We start from the raw sequence: 17845 nt of genomic DNA, 5'->3' as shown, positions 1-17845 counted from the left end.
ACTCCACCACCTCCCTGGGCAGCCTGTTCCAATGCCTGACCACTCTTGCAGTCCATGGATGTAAGGAAGGATTTGTTTCATCCTTGAGTTGAAACACACTTTTGGACACGTGTCTCATAGCTTGAATTTAGCTCTCCTGTATTTCTAGGTCTCTGATGCTTATAGAGGGAGCCTTGATCCCTGCCTCATCTGTACATACATATGCAGGAGGTCCCTGAAGTTAGGTGGGGTGACTCTGATCTGCCAGTTTCTCCTGATGTGTGAACAATGTAAGTCAGTGACAGCTCAGATCGTTTCTGCAGCAATTACACAGAGCAGCAATTACATTTCTGAGCAATTACAAGGAGGGGCAATGGAGCTACAGGGAAACAAGGGGGAAAAGAGAGAGAAGGAAACAGGGCAGGGCTGCTGGCCATGCTGTGGAGTCTTCAGCCTCAGCCTGTTCCTGAGGCCAGCAGTGAGGTTGTGAGAGGGACACAAATCACTTCTGAAGTCAGGACTTGTGCAACTGGGAGATGGGTACTCACCAGGAGGTTCTTCCTGGCGTATCTCTGCCTACTTTACTTTTGGGAGTGCAGGAAAAAGGGCCTTTTGGGTATTTTCAGGGATGGAAACTTTGATTTGATGAAAAAAATGTGCAGCCATCTCCAATAGGATGAGCCCACAGACAGGTGAGAGCAGGGAAAGGTGACAGAGAAGAAGAGACCATCAGTAGAGGCCCTTCATGTGCAGTGAGCGGGGAGCTCTGCTTAGGAACATCCACGTCCCTCTCTCCAGAAGGTAAACTTACCTCTCTCTACCCATTATCAGCTCTCCCAAACATACCCCAGGCCATGGGACCAATGTCCAAGGGTCCTGCTCCTGTGTAGGAACAAGAGGTTGGTGGCAAGGAGACTGAAGAGAGAAGCTGGAGGTGTCTCTTAGCGGACTATCAACAAATTTGTGGTGCAAAAACCCAAGGGAAAGCCTAGGCAAACACTGTGCTGGAGTAACAGGTGGAGAGCACAGACTGATAAATCCAAGGTGAGCATCCTGATGGGGATACTGCAAAATCTAGTGTCCAGGCAACACTGGTGGCCCTGGGCAGCTGCTGCAGTGACACTGAGTGAGAGGAGCCCTCCAGTGCAGGGTGCAGAGGGCACCTCACCCTGTGGCTGAGCAGTGAGTGTCAGCTGGGTTTCAGGTGTATGAGTTACATCCAAAGCAGAAGTGAATGTTGGAGAAGACATCTGCTCTCCATACACATATGTATATAAATATGGGAAATACCTACCTCTACACATACTCTGATTTTCATCCAGGGTGTTTTTAGGGCTGCAGTCAGAGCAATGAGAGCACTGTGGGTGAACGCTGCTCTGCACCCTACCTTAGGTCATAGGAAATGACCCCAAAGCCAGAGGCAGGCTGTGGGGCTGGTGTCTTCTCTGAGGGGCTGGTGTCCTCTCTGTGGGGCTGTCCCTTCCCTACTAGTGCTCTTTCCCGCTTGGGAAGGGAAGACTTCTTCAGCTGCAGGAGTGGAGCCACCTTCCTCACATCCTGACTTCTAGCCCATTTTAAAGTAAGGATGCCACGGGGGCGTCTGATATGCTAATGAGGAAAGTGGGTGGAAGGAGCAGGAATTTGAGCACAGCTAAAAATGTACAAGCCTAACAATTGCAAATCAGCCTGTGCTGAAGTTACCTAAAGGGGTTGGCATCGCTGGAAGGTGGGTGCCTCTACACCTCTTCTTGTCAGTTTTCGGTGAGTACACGGCTAAAAAAGAATCCTACGCCTCTGTACAGGGGCCTGCTGCTGCAGCCAGGGTTATCGGCAAAGGCTCCCAGCAAAGTCCTGCAGAATGCAGCTGAATACTTTCCACTCTTACTCATGCAGTAGGAGGAACAGTCTCTTCGAGCAAACACACCCTCGGCGGGCTGCAGGCATAGTATCTTGGAGCTGTAGAGTGGTGGGGGCTTGGAAGGGACCTCTGGAGATCATTGAGTCCAGCCCCCCCTGCCAAAGCAGGATCACCCAGGGCAGGTTGCAAAGGATGGTGTCCAGGCAGGGTTTGAAAGTCTCCAGAGAAGGAGATACCACAACCTCTCTGGGCAGCCTGGGGCACTGCTCCATCACCCTCAAAGTGAAGAAGTTTCACCTTAGGTTCAAGTGAAACCTCTTGTGTTCTGGTTTGAAACCACTGGCTCTTGTCCTGTCACAGCACCACTGAAAAGAGCCCAGACCTGTCCTCAAGGGTCCTGTGCTTGCTCCTGTGGGACACAGATGATGAGCTATGGGCCAGGGGAGGCACATTGAGACAACAACCCTCAGACCAGGGAGGGATGCCCAAGCTCTGATACTTCTAGTTGAAGGTAGGAATAGCCCTGGGGGCAGACCCTGTGGTGAGGGAGGTTTAGAAGACGCTAGTGAAGAGTAAGACCAGAGAAGCCATGCCTCTCGGTGATGAGGGAGTGAGATGAAATGAATAACACAATAGATCTGGGAACAGTTTCAGTCCCTGGAGAGAAGAGAAAGGAAATTGGTGCAGAACCCCCCAGAGCTGTGAGCTGGTGAGGGAAGCCAGGAGAGCTGCTGGAGGTGCTGGAGGAGTGTGGGAGGTGAGAGGAGTGAGGAGGAGGAAACATTTGGGTGCAGGCGTTTCTTTCTGTCCCAGCATTATCTGCTAAGCTCAGCAGTGCCAAATCTATGTTTGCTGGATCCCAGCTGCCCAGCAACCAGCCTTTTGCAGCTGGGCTTTTACCACCAGCCTTGCAGCCTCCAGGAGAGAGGAGGGCGGTTTGGAGAAGGCTTGGTTTGCTCTGTTACAGCTCAGGAGAGGTTGTGCACAGCTTGGGGACTGCAGAAATTAACAGCAGAAGCTGAAGCAGATAGAGAGGGACCCCAATCCTCTCTGAAAACTAATTCCCAGGGAGTAGAGGGGGTGACACCAATCTAAACCTCCCCTGGCACAACTTAAACCCATTTTCTGTCATCCTATTGCTGGTTACCTGGGAGAAGAGACCAACACCAGCTTCACTCCAACCTCCTTTCAGGTTGTAGAGAGCAGTAAGATCTCCCCTTACTCTTCTCTTCTCCCCATCTAAACCACCCCAGCACCCTCAGCTGCTCCCTGTATGACTTCAGGGGGCTAGAGATGATAGAGGGCTGGGCCACCTCTCTTATGAGGATAGGCTGAAAGACTTGGGGCTGGAGAAGGCTCTGGGATCTTAGAGCTGTGTTTCAAGACACAAAGGGGACCTACAAGAAGGCTGGGGACAGACTGTTTAGAAGAGTTTGTAGGAGCAGTGGTTTGAAACTAGAGGAAGGGTAGGTTTATGTTAGATAGAAGGAGGAAGTTCTCACAATGAGAATGGCAAAATACTGGAACAAGCTGCCCAGAGAGGTAGTTGGGGCTCCCTCCCTGGAGACATTCAAGGTCAGGCTTGATAGGGCTCTGAGCAACCTGATCTAGTTGGAGGTGTCCCTGCTGATGGCAGGGGGTTTGGAGAAGATGGCTTTTGAGGATCCCTTCCAACCTTGATGCAATCTGTGATTCTGTGAAACAAGGTGAAAATGGAGAACAGATGAACTTGCAGTCAGGGGACAACCCTCCCCCCCCCTGCCTGCTTGGGAGCTGCTCCAGAGCGGTGAACACAAAGGGATGCAAGTCTGCTTAAACTTGTCTTTTCCACTTATGCCTAGTGAGAGGAAGAAATAAAAAGGCAATTTTATTCTTTCATTTGGTGGCTGACTCAGTCAATTCACTTTTTTTGGTGGTGTTTAATGACTTCGGATGGTCGTTAATGTTGTTTCATTACTACAAAGTCATTCAGAATCTGGGCTTTTAGCAACTATTGTTGAATTTAAAGACATGAAAAACCATTGCAATGTGGGAAGTGAGGAAAAGGCAGATGTGTGAGGCAGCATTATCAGCATGTGCTGTGCCCCCCTGCAGCAAGGACTTCTGTCTCTCTCTGCTCATTTAGTGTTTATTTGCCTTCTCATTTTCCCAAGCTGAGGTCCCTATTAAGGGGAGGATGCTGAAACTGAAGGATTTCAGCCTTTGATACAGGATTACAGCCTGCCAATGCAATAAAAAGTTCCTAGTCTTAATTTGAAAACTTTCATTGTCTTCAGCAGGAGCAGAATCTGGCTCTAAACGTGTTTGGCTGATGTGCACGCCACAGGAAGTGTGCAATATTGTGTGCAGCAAAGGTAGGAACCAGAATGTGCCTTTCTTTGGAAGGAACATGGAATTCTCTTAGGAAAGCAGACCAGAGGCCAGCTGTGCTTTCCCTGGCGGGATCAGCTCCAATGTTGTCCTAGCAGCTGAAGTGGCCCCTGGTGTTGGTGTTTCTTCCCTCAGTTTAAGAAGGACATTGAGACACTTGAATGTGTCCAGAGAAGGGCAACGAGGCTGGGGAGAGGTCTTGAGGGCAATCCCTATGAGGAGAGGCTGAGGGAGCTGGGGTTGTTTAGCCTGGAGAAGAGGAGGCTCAGGGGAGACCTTATTGCTGTCTACAAATACCTGAAGGGAGGTTGTAGCCAGGAGGGGGTTGGTCTCTTCTCCCAGGCAACCAGCACCAGAACAAGAGCACACAGTCTCAAGCTGTACCAGGGGAGGTTTAGACTGGATGTTAGGAAGAAGTTCTTCATAGAGAGTGATTGCCCATTGGAACGGGCTGCCCGGGGAGGTGGTGGAGTCATCATCACTGGAGGTGTTTAAAATACCTGCAGACATGACACTGTGGGACATGATTCAGAGGGCATGGTGGTGTTGGGTTGATGGTTGGGCTGGATAACCTGAAAGATCTTTTCCAGCTGAAACAATTCTGTGATTCTATACCAAGAGCTGTTGCTGTGACGACAGACAGAGCAGTGTGATGGCACAGGCAGTGGAAATCTTCTCCAACATTATAAACCATCAAGGCAAAAGAGTGCTGGGGCAGATCCACTGCAGCACTGCTGGGCTATATTGGCATGGTCACAGAATCGCCAAGGTTGGAAGAGACCTTAAAGATCATCAAGTCCAACCTGTCACCACAGACCTCATGACTAAACCATAGCACCAAGTGCCATGTCCAATCCTCTCTTGAACACCTCCAGGGATGGTGACTCCACCACCTCCCTGGGCAGCACATTCCAATGGCTAACAACTCTCTCTGGGAAGAACTTTCTCCTCACCTCCAGCCTAAACCTCCCCTGGCACAGCTTGAGTCTGTGTCCTCTTGTTCTGGTGCTGGTTGCCTGGGAGAAGAGACCAACCCCTTCCTGGCTACAACCTCCCTTCAGGTAGCTGTAGAGAGCAATAAGGTCTCTCATGAGCCTCCGCTTCTGCAGGCTAAACAACCCCAGCTCCCTCAGCCTCTCTTCAAATGGCTGTGCTCAAGGACTCTCCCTACCTCATTGCCCTTCTCTGGGCACCTTCAAGTGTCTCAATGCCCTTCTTAAACTGAGGGGCCCAGAACTGGACACAGGACTCAAGGAGTGGTCTTGCTGGGTTTAAAAAAAAAGAAATAATTCAAAATCACATCCCTGCCATGGCTGTGCTGGTGACACTTCACAAGGCAAAGCACATGTGAAGCCAGGACTATGGTGTTCTTTCTATTGCTGTGGCTCAGGGGATTTTGGGTGTGAAAGAGGTGTGGCCCCTGATTGACAGGACAGACCTGGCACAGGCACGGTCACACCAGCCAAACCTGTGGATTTTGGTTGTGGGGCAAGGTGGGGCTGAAACAGACTCCACTGGTGAAATCTCAGTTTTGGCAATACCCTCTGTGTGCCTCTGAGAAATGCTTCTGCAGCACAGCTGTCTCAGCCAGGCACCCAGAAGACAGAGGTGGCTTTGCTCAGGTGGCTGCAGAAGGCAGCTTTTTAGTGCCCTAAATGCTTATCAGAGAAATATCTATTTTCTTTCTCTTTTACTTTTCCCAGTCTGTTGCTGAAAGGTTGTAAGCCTGCTGTTGTAAGTCCCAGCTGGGCAGGTAACCAGCTGTTAATGAGTAATCCTTGTGTCTGATATCGGCATTGATCTGGGTCCTGTTTTGCAATGCCATGCCATCTCCTGAGTGGGCTTGCTTGGAGCTCCTGGTTGTTGCTATACCATGCTTTTAATTAGCTCCTGGAGGGAGAGAGATGGGAAACAGCTGGATGGTGAATCGTTTCTGATTACAAGCAACATTGGTTCAGCTCCTCTGCAGGTGCTCTTAAATGCTGGCTGAGTACAGCAGTGTTCTTCTTGCAGGGTCAGGCACTTGGTAAACTCTTCACTCTCTGTGGTTTAGGGAGAGTATCTGGCTCCATGGCATTCCCATCTACCCACAAAGACATTAATGATTAACAGTGATAAAAGCTCTGCTTACTTAGAAGACTAAAATCCCCTAAAGTCAAGTAAATCCCAGTCCCTTGCGAAAGCTTGGTTCTGATTCACCCTCCTGCTTCAGCCCAGCCCTGGAAGGTTTCCCTCTGCCAGGCAAAAGCTTCATGAGAGGAGAGCAAAGATGAAAGTCTGTGTTCCTTTCACTGTTGTCTTGGCTCTGGCTCTGAGCAGTGACTGTGCAAGGCTGGTAAGTCTGATTCTTCTGTTTTGGAGTGGTGGATCACCTACGTGCTGGCTGGCAGGACTGTGTTGCCTTGGGGCTGGATGAGTGTAGTCACCAACAGACCAAAAGGAAGAGACCTTCAAATGAAAAACAAAAGAGGTTTGCTAGAGGAAGGCTCACAGCAGTGCTGACTAAGCAGGGGGGCTGTAGGCTGGCTGGTCCCATACATATCTGCATTTAAAGCAACTGTTTGCATCCATGTCTTGCTAGGGAGGATGAACAGGAGGGGAGGAAGTGCCACCAAATATTAAGTACACTGAAAATGCACCTCAGAAATGTGTTGGCACAAGCATGGAGGGGAAGTGCTACCCCACCAAGCTTTACCACTGCTGCCTGGTAGCTGAGCGTGCCAGCCTAGGTAACCACCTCCTTTGCAGACCTCTCCCTGTTTCCATACCATGCCCTTCAGTGTTTTCGTCATGTGCTGTGGTGGCAGGAACCACAGGCTAACAGCACAGCTAATAGTCTGGGTCTCCAGCTCTGTGGCTTTGTGATTAGCCTCGTTTGACTAGCTGAGTTAAATCTAGCTTAGATGTATTTAAACGATGCTCTGATCCTAACTGCCCCAGTGATGCACAGAAGTATCTCCTGAGATACTGGAGATGGGAGCAGGAGGAGTACTTATGGTGATTAAGAGATAAGCCCTGGCTGAAGCTGTTGGAGGCTTCTCAGTGCTGGCAGAGTCAGTGCAAGGTGCAAAAGCTTTCTTGGATGGGGCTGGACTCTTCTCACTGGTGCCCACTGACAGGACAAGGGCCAGTGGGTACAAACTAGCCACAGGAGGTTTCACTTGAACTTAAGGAGAAACTTCTTTACTTTGAGGATGACAGAGAATTGGCCCAGGCTACCCAGAGAGCTTGTAGAGTCTCCTCCTCTAGAGACTTTCACACCTGTGTGGACATGATCCTGTGCCACCTGTTCTAGATGATCTTGCTTTAGCAGTGGACTTGGACTAGGGGGATCTCCAGAGGTCCCTTCCAACCCCCACCACTTTGTGATTCCTCAGAACTGCTCAAGCCCTCCCTATACATCTTACCAACACCTTTGTCTCACCCCTTACTTGTTATGTCCCTTAACCAGTTCTAGGTTCTTGATGTGCTGCTTCTGGGAGATTTTTACTTCCCTGGAATTCAGCTGTCAACACCTTTGGTGGTAGCAGAGCTTTATGTGTTTTACCATTTTTTTTTTTCCTTATTATTCTTTCTGGCTTAAAATCAGCTCAGCCTAGTGAATGGCAAACCCCCAAGAGGCTGTGGTTTCTACCTAATGCCCTTGGGGGATGCAGCTACAAGACAGGAAAAGTCAAAAGCTGGGATGCTGTTTGTAGCTGGGACCTGGCCCTAGAGCGCTTCTACACTTCCTGCAGAGAAAAAGAGGGGCTGGGTCCTTTGGCAATAGAAAGATATCATGAAGTAGAGCTTTGACCTTCTGTTTTGTCTTGTTTTGGTGTGTGCTGTGCTGTATTTTCCTGGGTTTAGCAGAGCCCTTTCATGAGGCAGCGTTAACCCCCCCTCCCTCCCTGGACCGTGCCCCATCAGAAAAATCAGAGATCCTTGCAGAAGCCCTGGGAGAAAGGCAGCTGCAGGGCACCCTGGAAAGCACATTTGTCTCTGTAGGCTGGTTCCCAGAGTGAAATTGTGTTTCCAATCCACATTTATTTATTGATTTATCTTTCTCTTTGTAGCACTACAAATCTGGGGCAGGAAGAGGCTCAAAACATGAGTTCACTCGCCCACAAGGTACAAAGTCAAACCCAGCAGGTTTCATGACAGTAAGACTCATCTGCCTGTCTGTATCCATGCTGTGCAAGTCCACAGTAAGCCTGTCTTTGTTTCAACATGAAAAAGGATTATGGAGTGCTTATGCCAATATTAATTTCAGCACAGAGTGGGGGGAATTTGGGATTAGTTGAGGAATCTCTGGTGATTTTCCTTCAGGTGTGGATTAATGGGAAGGTGCTGCTGGGATGTTAGTCTCAGCTGGCGTGGCTTATGGTCACTCATGACATGGTATGACTGGAGGTGTGCAGCTCCCTTTGTTTCGCTCAGAGCTGCATCTGTGTTGCAGTGTGATGGTTTAACCCACCAACATCAACAAAAGCTCGGCTGAGTTCAGTCAGAGAAGCGAACAAAGCTGTATTTTACAAGCAATAATGGAATGCAATGAATACATATCAGATGTACAGTATTTACAATATTATACAAGAATTTACAAAGGGACAAAAACACCCCACAGAATCACCAAGATTGGAAGAGACCTCAAAGATCATCAAGTCCAACCTATCACCACAGACCTCATGACTAAACCGTGGCAACAAGTGCCACATCTAATCCCCTCTTGAACACCTCCAGGGATGGGGACTCTACCACTTCCCTGGGCAGCACATTCCAATGGCCAACAACTCTCAGTGAAGAACTTTCTCCTCACCTCAAGCCTAAACTTCCCCTGGTGCAGCTTGAGACTGTGTCCTCTTGTTCTGGTGCTGGTTGCCTGGGAGAAGAGACCAACCCCCTCCTGGCTACAACCTCCCTTCAGGTAGTTGTAGACAGCAATAAGGTCTCCCCTGAGCCTCCTCTTCTCCAGGCTAAACAATCCCAGCTCCCTCAGCCTCTCCTCATAGGGCTTGTGCTCAAGAGGATTCAACCTTGCCTCCCCCCCAGCCTCTCTCCCATCCCTTTTTCCTCTGTTAATTATAAGAAAAGAGAAAAGGAAGGAAATATTAAGGGGCATTTCAGTTAGCTCAAAGCTTTGTTAAGAAGTTAGTTTTGCTTATCTCATTTGCTGATAAGCGGCCTCTTTCTGTCCAGGACAGCATGCATGCCAGGAGAAAGACAGAAGATGGAGTGACTGAGAGAAAGGAGTGTGAGAGAGATTTGCTCTGGTACATCTCACATCTGACCAATGAAATTCCTTAAGAATTAATTTTTGTTGTCCTTTTTACACCCAACTGTTCAGCTGGAGAATTTTGCAGCTATCTTTTCTCAAAGGCACAGCCCAAACCGTCACAATCTGCACCTGCAAGTGTAAAGTATATAAGCTCCTGGTATGTATAGGTTCCATTTCTGCCACAGCCCTCGATCCCTCTGTGGGAGAGCATTTGAGCACCATGCAATCAGCTGGATTGCTGTTGGTTTTGAGGTCACCTAAGTAAAGTGATGTATTGGTTGTGTGTGGGTGCTGCAGGCTTCCATTTGTTAAAGCTCTTACTGTCCTTTGCTGTTGATGTCAAGGATTCCATGACCTGGGCCATTAGGAGTGCCTTATAGCTTAGAACAGTCTTCAATGGACTTTGGGATGTGATACATCCTCTGAATGGAGGAGTGGTCAAGCTTTGGAACAGGTTTCCCAGGGAAGGGGTGGAGTGACAACCCCTGGAGGTGTTAAAAAAAATGTGGACATGGCATTTTGGGACATGGTTTAGTGGCCATGGTGGTGTTGGGTTGTTGGTTGCACTCTGTCATCTTGGAGGTCTTTTCCAAGTGAAATTATTCTGTGAGTCTGAAATGACTATGAGTCTATTTTCACAACTGCCCTAGCTGCTTAAAAGGGAGGTATCAGACAGAGAAGGTAAATACCTGAACTTTTGCTTAATTAGTTCAGACAATGAGAATCAGGCTTGAAAAAGGGCTAGCAGGGTCTGGAATTAGCTGTCTCACATTGACAGGTAAGAGGACACTTAGGACAGGTAAAGTGACCACAATTCCAACTTGTTAGGAACAGATGGGACCACAGGGACAGGTTATTCTTTTCCATAATGCTGATAACTGGCCTCAGCAGCTCTTTGAGACTGAGAGTCTGGGTGTGAGAGGGTTAACAGACATCCCAAGGGTGCGCAGGAGCCCCAGCTGTCATGGAAGGGGTAAGCTCAGGATGAGGAGCAGTCACACATTGCCACTGAGAAGTGGACATGGGCTGTGCTGCCAGCTCGGTTGTATGCCCCATTTCTCTTCCAGGCAGCGGTTGGCTTCCTATTCACGCTCCTGGTTCTCCAAAGTGATTGCTTTTAGTTTAATGGTTAACTGAGCTCTGACAGTTTTTCATTGCCTTTTTTGTCTCCATTTGCCTTCATTCTCAAGACTTATCATGAAGGATATTTTTTTTTCTGTCAGACTCTCACCACCCTTCCTTAGACTCCCATCCCTGATGGGGTGAACATAGAACTTGCCCTTTTCTGACACCAGACCCATCGGGTTCTCCCCACTTGGATGGAATCTGCTTCTCCCAAAGGGAAGGTGCTGGGATCAAAATGATCTTTTATCTCCCCCAACCCTCAAAACCTTCTTCCTCCTGGACTCTTTCTATTTCAGATGGTACTGTCTGGTGCCTTAATTGTTCTAAACAGATGTTATGTGATACGGAGCCTGAAAGGATACTACTTCAGAAATCAATTTAATATGCTCTTGCAATACTCCATAATTAGAAATGATAATTGCAATTAATGAAGATAATTGGCATTTGCTGTCCCAGAAACTGCAATACATTTCTGAAACGGTCTGTGATCTTTATGCTACTGCAGAGCCCATTCATCTTTGTTGATTCTGTCATGATGTAGGATTTGCAGCCTCTTCTCACACACTAGAAGTTGCAGAGACACAGGGTCCAAAACACAGCTGTAGAACTTGAAGATTTTGGGAAGATATTTGGACACTAGGAAAAAGTTCTTTGATATGAGGGTGGTGGAACATAGCAACAGGTTGTCCAGGGAGGTGGTGGAGGTCCCATCTCTGGAGACATTTGAGGTCAGGCTCAACAAGGTCCTGAGCAACCTGCTCTGATTGGGGATGTCCCTTCTCACTGGAGGGGGGTTGGACTAGATGACATTTAAAGGCCCCTCCCCAGTGGATTCTATGCTTCTATATCTGCCTTGGTAATTTCAAATAATAGCCTATAGCAGAGGTATCTGCAGGTTGGTGTTTGGCTGCATGATGAGACTTCATTTTCTTCTCTTTCAGTGTTTACAGAGGATGGAGATTTATGCAGATTTCCTTTCCGGTACGGTGGAAGGTTTTATCACTCCTGTTTATCAAACCTCCTTTCCCAAAAGAAATGGTAAGTTGACATGGCTCATAAATGGAAGCAGCATAAGGCCTTCCCCTTCGTGCTTTCACCTTCCCCTTAGAGTAATTCACTTGGGCTTGCTCTTGCACATGGAGAGCCATGCAGTTTGTCCTGCTGAGGGTCATGGCTCTGAGCTCAGCTCGGGCTCATGAGGCAGGGAACCTGGACGAAAGGTCTCCAGGGCCAGGGAAAGCTCAAGAGATGTTTGCTCTTTGGCCTTCACTTTGGCATTGCAATATGTATGAGTGGCAAGAGCTTGTGCAGGAAGGGCAGGAACAACCTGATAGAAACCCTCTGCTGGGACAGGTGGAGACCCCTGTAAGAGTGTCACTTGGTTAAGGCACTGTTTGATTTGGGTGAAACACGCTTGTCCCACAGCAAAGACCATCTGATTTTTGAGGAAAGTTGTTTTTTTTTCCCCCTCCATCACATCTAATTACTGTCCAGATTGGCACCAAGTCTCTTTTGGACAGTGCAGTACTAATAGGTGAGGCATTACTCCTCTTTGCTGGGTAATGATTTATTCTACTAGTGTTTGAGGCCAGATCTCCTTATTTTGGGCAAAGGTTATTATTTTTACCAATGCAGAAGTTGTTAGAAGTATTCATTAATTCATCTGGGGGCAGGGACAGTCAGGTGGGAACCCTGGTGAAGCAAGCAGTGACAAAACAAGAGCAGCTGTGCAGACAAACCTATTTCATGGGCATGTGTGAACAGAAATCAAAGGCAGCAAAGCAGGGAACATAGAGGTACCAGTAGTGAGAAAATACCTGCACGGGTGAGCTGTGTGGAAGGCTCAAGCTTGCATCTCCTCAGGGTGGAGATAGTGTTTTGTAGAGTTTTAGTTGTGCAGGGCAGAACTCTTTCTCTCATTCTCTCTCTCTTTTAATATATAATGGGTTGTTGAATTTTAAGATTGGATATTAGGAAGAATTTCTTTCCTGCAAGAGTGGTCAGGGATTGGAGCAGGCTGCCCAGGGAGGTGTTGGAGTTGCCATCCCTGGAGGCATTCAAAGCAAGTGTGGACATGGCAGTTTGGGACATGATTTAATGGCCATGGTGGTGGTGGATTGACTGTTGGACTTGGTGATCCTCAAGGCTTTACCAACCAACAGAATTCTAGGATTCTGTGATCTCTCTGATGTTTTAAGTGTAAGTGCTAGTGTAATGTGAACAACACAACCCAACCCAACCCTTCTTACACAAACTGATGCAGCTCCAGGCTAGGAGGCCACTTCTGATTTTCCCCAAGAACCACAGATACCTATGAAAAGCCACCAGGAAATGAGAAGTCAAAAATGTCTCAACCAAAGGAAGGGAACTGGGAGAACGTTCCAGTCTGAAACCTGGCTCTGATGAACTCCAGCCAGAAAGAGTTTGACCTTTGGATTCACTTCATTTCATGCAGTGCTTAAGATGGATCTGGTTAATACCTGACACTCTCTGTGTTTGTTTTTGGCTGGTTAGGCCACAGAAATGGGAAAGAAAAATAGTGGAAAAAGCTGTGAATGGCTGGGACCCAAGGTTAGAGCACACTTTAGAGCTGACCTTGGACAACTTGCTTTCATGCTTCCCATTTTTAAAAAGCCATTTACAAATGGGGAGATGAGGAGGAGGACAGCTGGAGCTGTTTGGTTTTGACAGGTCATTTCACCCCCTGGCTGACCTTCTGGCCAGTGTTTACTCTTCCTTCATAAGCTAAAAGCAACCTGGTGTGTGACTTCAGGCAGAGATGCCTGGAAAGGAGCCCAGAACAGCACTCGGGAAACTCACCTTGTACGTTTCTGTGTGAACTGCTACTAGCCCGTGCTGGGCTGATGCTGATCCCTGGGAACCTGATAAGCAGCAGGTGAGGGCAAAGCTTGTGTTCTTCAAGGTCCTGCCTGCCTGCAAGCTGCTAGTTAGGATGGAGATGATGGGAGGCTGGAGCCTTGGAGCTACCGGAATGATGAAGGCAAGGAGATTGTGTGGATAAAAGAGTTGTCCAAGTTTCATAGACTCAACCAGGTTGGAAAACACCTCAGAGATCATCAAGTCCAACCTATTACCTAATACCTGGCACCTTCTGACAACTAAACCATGGCCTCAAGTGCCACATCCAGTCCTTTTTTGAACACCTCCAGGGATGGTGACTCCACCACCTCCCTGGGCAGCACGTTACTCTTTCTGTGAAGAACTTTCTCCTTACCTCAGAAGGATCCCACAGGCAGTGTGGCATGCAGGACTGGTGCTCTGTGAAAAGGAGAGGTTTGGAAATCACCCCCATGTCAGTGGCTTCCTCATTTTTGTCTGGCAAGAAAAAAAAATAGAAATGATTTAAAGGAACTGAGTGCAAAATGTGTTTGCTGCTGAAAGCCAGGGAGAAGTCCCTCTGTGGCCAGTTTCTTACCTCTCCAGATAATTGAAGTAACTGACAGGCACCCCCCAAAAAAATTTGGGCTTGTTTTGTAATGAATAAGGGAGACAGAAATTATTTGCTTTGGTTTTGGTTTTTGTTTCTGTTCTTCATTTTCTAATCAGAAATCCAGAAAGTTGGGGTTTTCTGGAGGATTCATTGGAGATCTCAGGTCCTGCTTCCACATCTCTTTCCTAATCTGTATTTTGTTTGAGAGAAATGAGGAGGGGAATCCTTAATTCTGGTGTTAAGAGAGTTTGAATTAGATAGATGCTAATTAGGAGGGGGGAAAAAAAAGGGGGCAAGAATTTCCAGGTTGCTGAAGACTCAAGGCCAAGCAGTCTCAGTGCAAACATCCAGGTTGTTTGAAGCTGCACTAAACTACACCTTTGATTCTTTCCAGGTGTTCAACAACACATAACTACGACAGGGACAGAAGATGGGGACACTGCACTTCGCTGACCAAAGACTACCCAGGTAAACTGAGCCATTGCTGAGCTGCTCCAGACACCTGGCTTCTGCTTTGCCCCCTGCAGCAAGGAGGGACAGTGCCTTCAGTGCTATTTTCACTTGGTGTATACAGAGCAAACCTTCCCATGGACTGTCTCTGGGATCTCTCTGTGACTCTGCTTGACTATAGCATTAGGTTGTGGGTATCACACTGTCTTCATTCACTCTTTTTGACTAACACAAAGCTGGGGAGAGAAATCATGGTAATGTCATTGTGGAAAGTTCTGCTGGAGCAGAGCACAGAGGCATTTGTCTTCTCCTCTCTCATGGCTTGGGTGCACCTTTGAGTGGTGCCCTCATTTCATCACTTACACCTTTCTGTCTGACCAGTTATATTTTTAGAAGGCACAGAAGTATTCCACTCCCTGTGCAACACACAGCCAGCACTTCCAGCTGTCCTTCCTTCAGACCTCAGGCTAAAGAGCAGACCTTCCCAACCAGGCTTGCTTGGCCTTTGGGTTGTGCCAAAGAAGACCAGAGGGCAGATGCGTTCACTGCAGGAGTACTGAAGGACAACGAAAGGGTTACTTAGCTGAGCAGTGCTAGGGCTTCATGTGGTCACCACACTCCAGTGCTACAATAACCTCATAGTGGAAGTCTGTCTAAAATGGGAAGCCAAGGTCTGTGCCAAGGTCTCCTTTCTATATAAATCATTTAACTGTCAGGCTGGGTGAAAGCACCACATGCCAAGCAGTTTGGCAGTGGGGAATGTGCATCCCTGTCCTCAGCAGTACCCTGATGGCTGGCCTGTCCTTGTCCCTGTCTCCAACTGCATGTTTCAGGAGCTGGATGTTGGGGAATCTCAGTTTGTGAGAAAATTGTACAGGCTGATCAGACCTGATGCCTCTGAGGGTTATTTTTCTTTGGACCTGTGTCTAAATGCTGATCATGTTCCTCTTCTCCATCTCACTGCTTTCAAATGCCACCTGTCTTGGTTAGTCTGCAGGATATAACCAGATGCTCTTAGATCTTTGCTTCCCACTTTTAAAAGGAGGACATTTTCCACCATGCCCTTGCATGGAATTCTCCACCAGGCTCATAGCCAAGCTGACTGCAGTCTACCAGAGTGCTTGAAAAGGCAGTGTTGGCTGAATCATGCTGATGGTCTAAAAGGAAGCAGGGCACAGGATCATCATTTGGAGCTTAACAACTTTATTTTCTAGCCTGGCCTTAAAGCAGATTAACAGCACATCAGAGACAAGTGACCTAAGGCCAAAACAAGGAGCAAATGCCTGTGCCTTTGTAATGCAAGTATGTCAGATATGAACATGAACTCTGAGACACTTCCTGCTTAAAAGACTCAGGTGATGAGGGCTGCAATTCTTCATGAGTGCCCTGCCAGAACTTAAAAGGTTGGAAACTGTGACTTGTGGCTTCTTTAATCCTCCAGCGAAACACTGACTGTCATGGCTGGCTAAGTCAGAGGCTGTAGTCAAAGAGGCTTTTCCTGTAGTCCAGGAAGGAGCCTTCCACGCCTAATGATGCATTTTTTGGGGTTCCTTGTGCCACTTCCATCCCTCCATCTGCCCAATGCCATTACCCTGCCAGCCCTGCTCATAGCCAGCTCTGCAGAGAGCTTGCTGCCTTTTTGAGCTTGCTGGCTCATTTTAGACCATTAGCCACCACAATGGCTGGGATAGGGCGGCTTGTGCTGAGAAAGCTACCCTCTCTGCCTTCCTCTGGTGACACAGCTTAACAGTGAGGACTTGTCCTGGCTGCTGGCTTTTCTCCAGGAAAACAAAGTAGAGTGATCTGTGTTGAGAGAGAAAGAAGGATGGGGTAGCTGGAAGGGATCACTGCTGGCTGTTGCAAAGAAAAGACTCTACAAATAAAGAGTTAAGAGTTTTGTAGAATTAAACAGAGATTCAGTTAATGTACTGTTTCTCAAGGTGTCCATTTAGTCACAAGCATAAGTCTAGGGGTCTTGGTTTTGGTTTTGTTTTTAAGCAGCAAGGGACTGTATTTGGACTTGGAGAATGCTTAACAGATCACCAGGGATAGCTCAAAGGGGAAAGATTTATGGTGAGGTTGAAAGGAAGGAGCAGTGTAATGGTTGAAGGGAATTTCAAGCAAATGGAAGGAAATTTTACCTGCTGGGGAAAACAGCTGGGAAGAAAGAAGCAGGCAGACTCAATAATGCCAATCTTTGAAACGTGGGCAAGGATTTTGTTGTGAAAGCAAACCAAAAGGCTCTGTGGGGTTATCTTGACCACTTTAGAGACTCTTGAAAAGCAAGAAGAAATGAAATTTTGGGGAGAAAAGAGTATCCTTTGGTAATGAGAGATTGGTGAGGAGTGTGAACTGGGGCAGGGAAGGAGCTGCTTGAAAGCAAAGGCTGAAGCAGGAGTTCTCTCCAGGCCAAGAATACTGAGTGTACATGGAGAGCTGACTTGAAACCATCAGAGCTGCTTACAAAAGTGTTGGAGGCATGGATCCAGAAAAATGCATCTGCCAGCTTTAAGAGAAGGTTTAACTGAAAATTGTTTAACTTCAGGATGAAGTGAAGCTCAGGGATGCAGGCTGTGTTGGAGGGAGATATTAGTGCTGCACTGGACAGAGCCAGAGCTCACCATGACAACATCCAAGGTACTTGCCCCAACCCATCCCCTCCCTGAAACCAGTGGGAGCTTTATTGCTGCCTTTAGCTTTCCAAAGGATCCTCCACTCCTGCCCAGGGTGTCTCTGAGGAGATCATGTGCAGTAACTGCCCAGTGTGACCTCTTCATATAGATAGGCATTCTGGGCTGTAAATGTGCAGTTGGTACGACTGCACACACGTATGCACAACAGTGCAGTGTCTCTGCCTGTGGGACTTGCAGATCTTGGGCAGGCTGCTAGGACTGCTGCTCTGAATGTCTGGAAATCTTGGTCAAATGGCCAAACCCCTCATGGGAGCCCCAGAATTGGGAGTAGAGTGTCAAACAATGAGGTTTTTTAAGAGATGTTGGACTGATATGGGAAGAGTAAGTGGAGCAGTGTGGGCTGTGCAGACAGGAGGAAGTGGCATCATCCCAGGAATTGCTCTGGGGAAGAACAGTTCTGGTTCTGGGACAAGTGGGTGGAGGAAACAGAATGCTTTCTGAGAAGATAAGTGTAGAAAGATGGGACAAGGGTTCTGCCCTCAGCAGAGCCTCAGGGAAGTGAAGCTGTAGTAAAGGTGATTGCTAGCAAGCACAGAATGTTCTACCCAAGAGGAGAGTAGATACTGCTGGGTGGCTTTAGACTGAGCAGGCAGGATGGATGGTGGGCAGGATTCAGGGAACTGTGATGAGTCCCTGTGCTTCTGAGTAGAAATCCAGGAAAC

General features: G+C 47.9%; 1 protein-coding gene across 1 annotated transcript in view; it reads left to right on the top strand.

Annotated features, from left to right (window-relative positions):
- The first annotated feature begins 6422 nt into the window (after positions 1–6422).
- Positions 6423–17845, top strand: part of HGFAC (HGF activator) — a 42341-nt gene continuing 30918 nt past the window's right edge. Inside the window, exons 1-4 of the mRNA XM_009910098.2 lie at positions 6423–6542; positions 8263–8317; positions 11531–11627; positions 14435–14508. Coding sequence (XP_009908400.1) covers positions 6477–6542; positions 8263–8317; positions 11531–11627; positions 14435–14508 — 292 coding nt within the window. The 5' untranslated portion in view covers positions 6423–6476. The remainder of the gene's footprint in view (positions 6543–8262; positions 8318–11530; positions 11628–14434; positions 14509–17845) is intronic.

This window comes from Dryobates pubescens, chromosome 23 (genome assembly GCF_014839835.1).
Source record: "Dryobates pubescens isolate bDryPub1 chromosome 23, bDryPub1.pri, whole genome shotgun sequence".
In the NCBI taxonomy this organism is placed as follows: Eukaryota; Metazoa; Chordata; class Aves; order Piciformes; family Picidae; genus Dryobates; species Dryobates pubescens.
The sequence above is the reverse complement of the archived record's forward strand: the minus strand, read 5'-3'. Positions and strand labels throughout refer to the sequence as shown.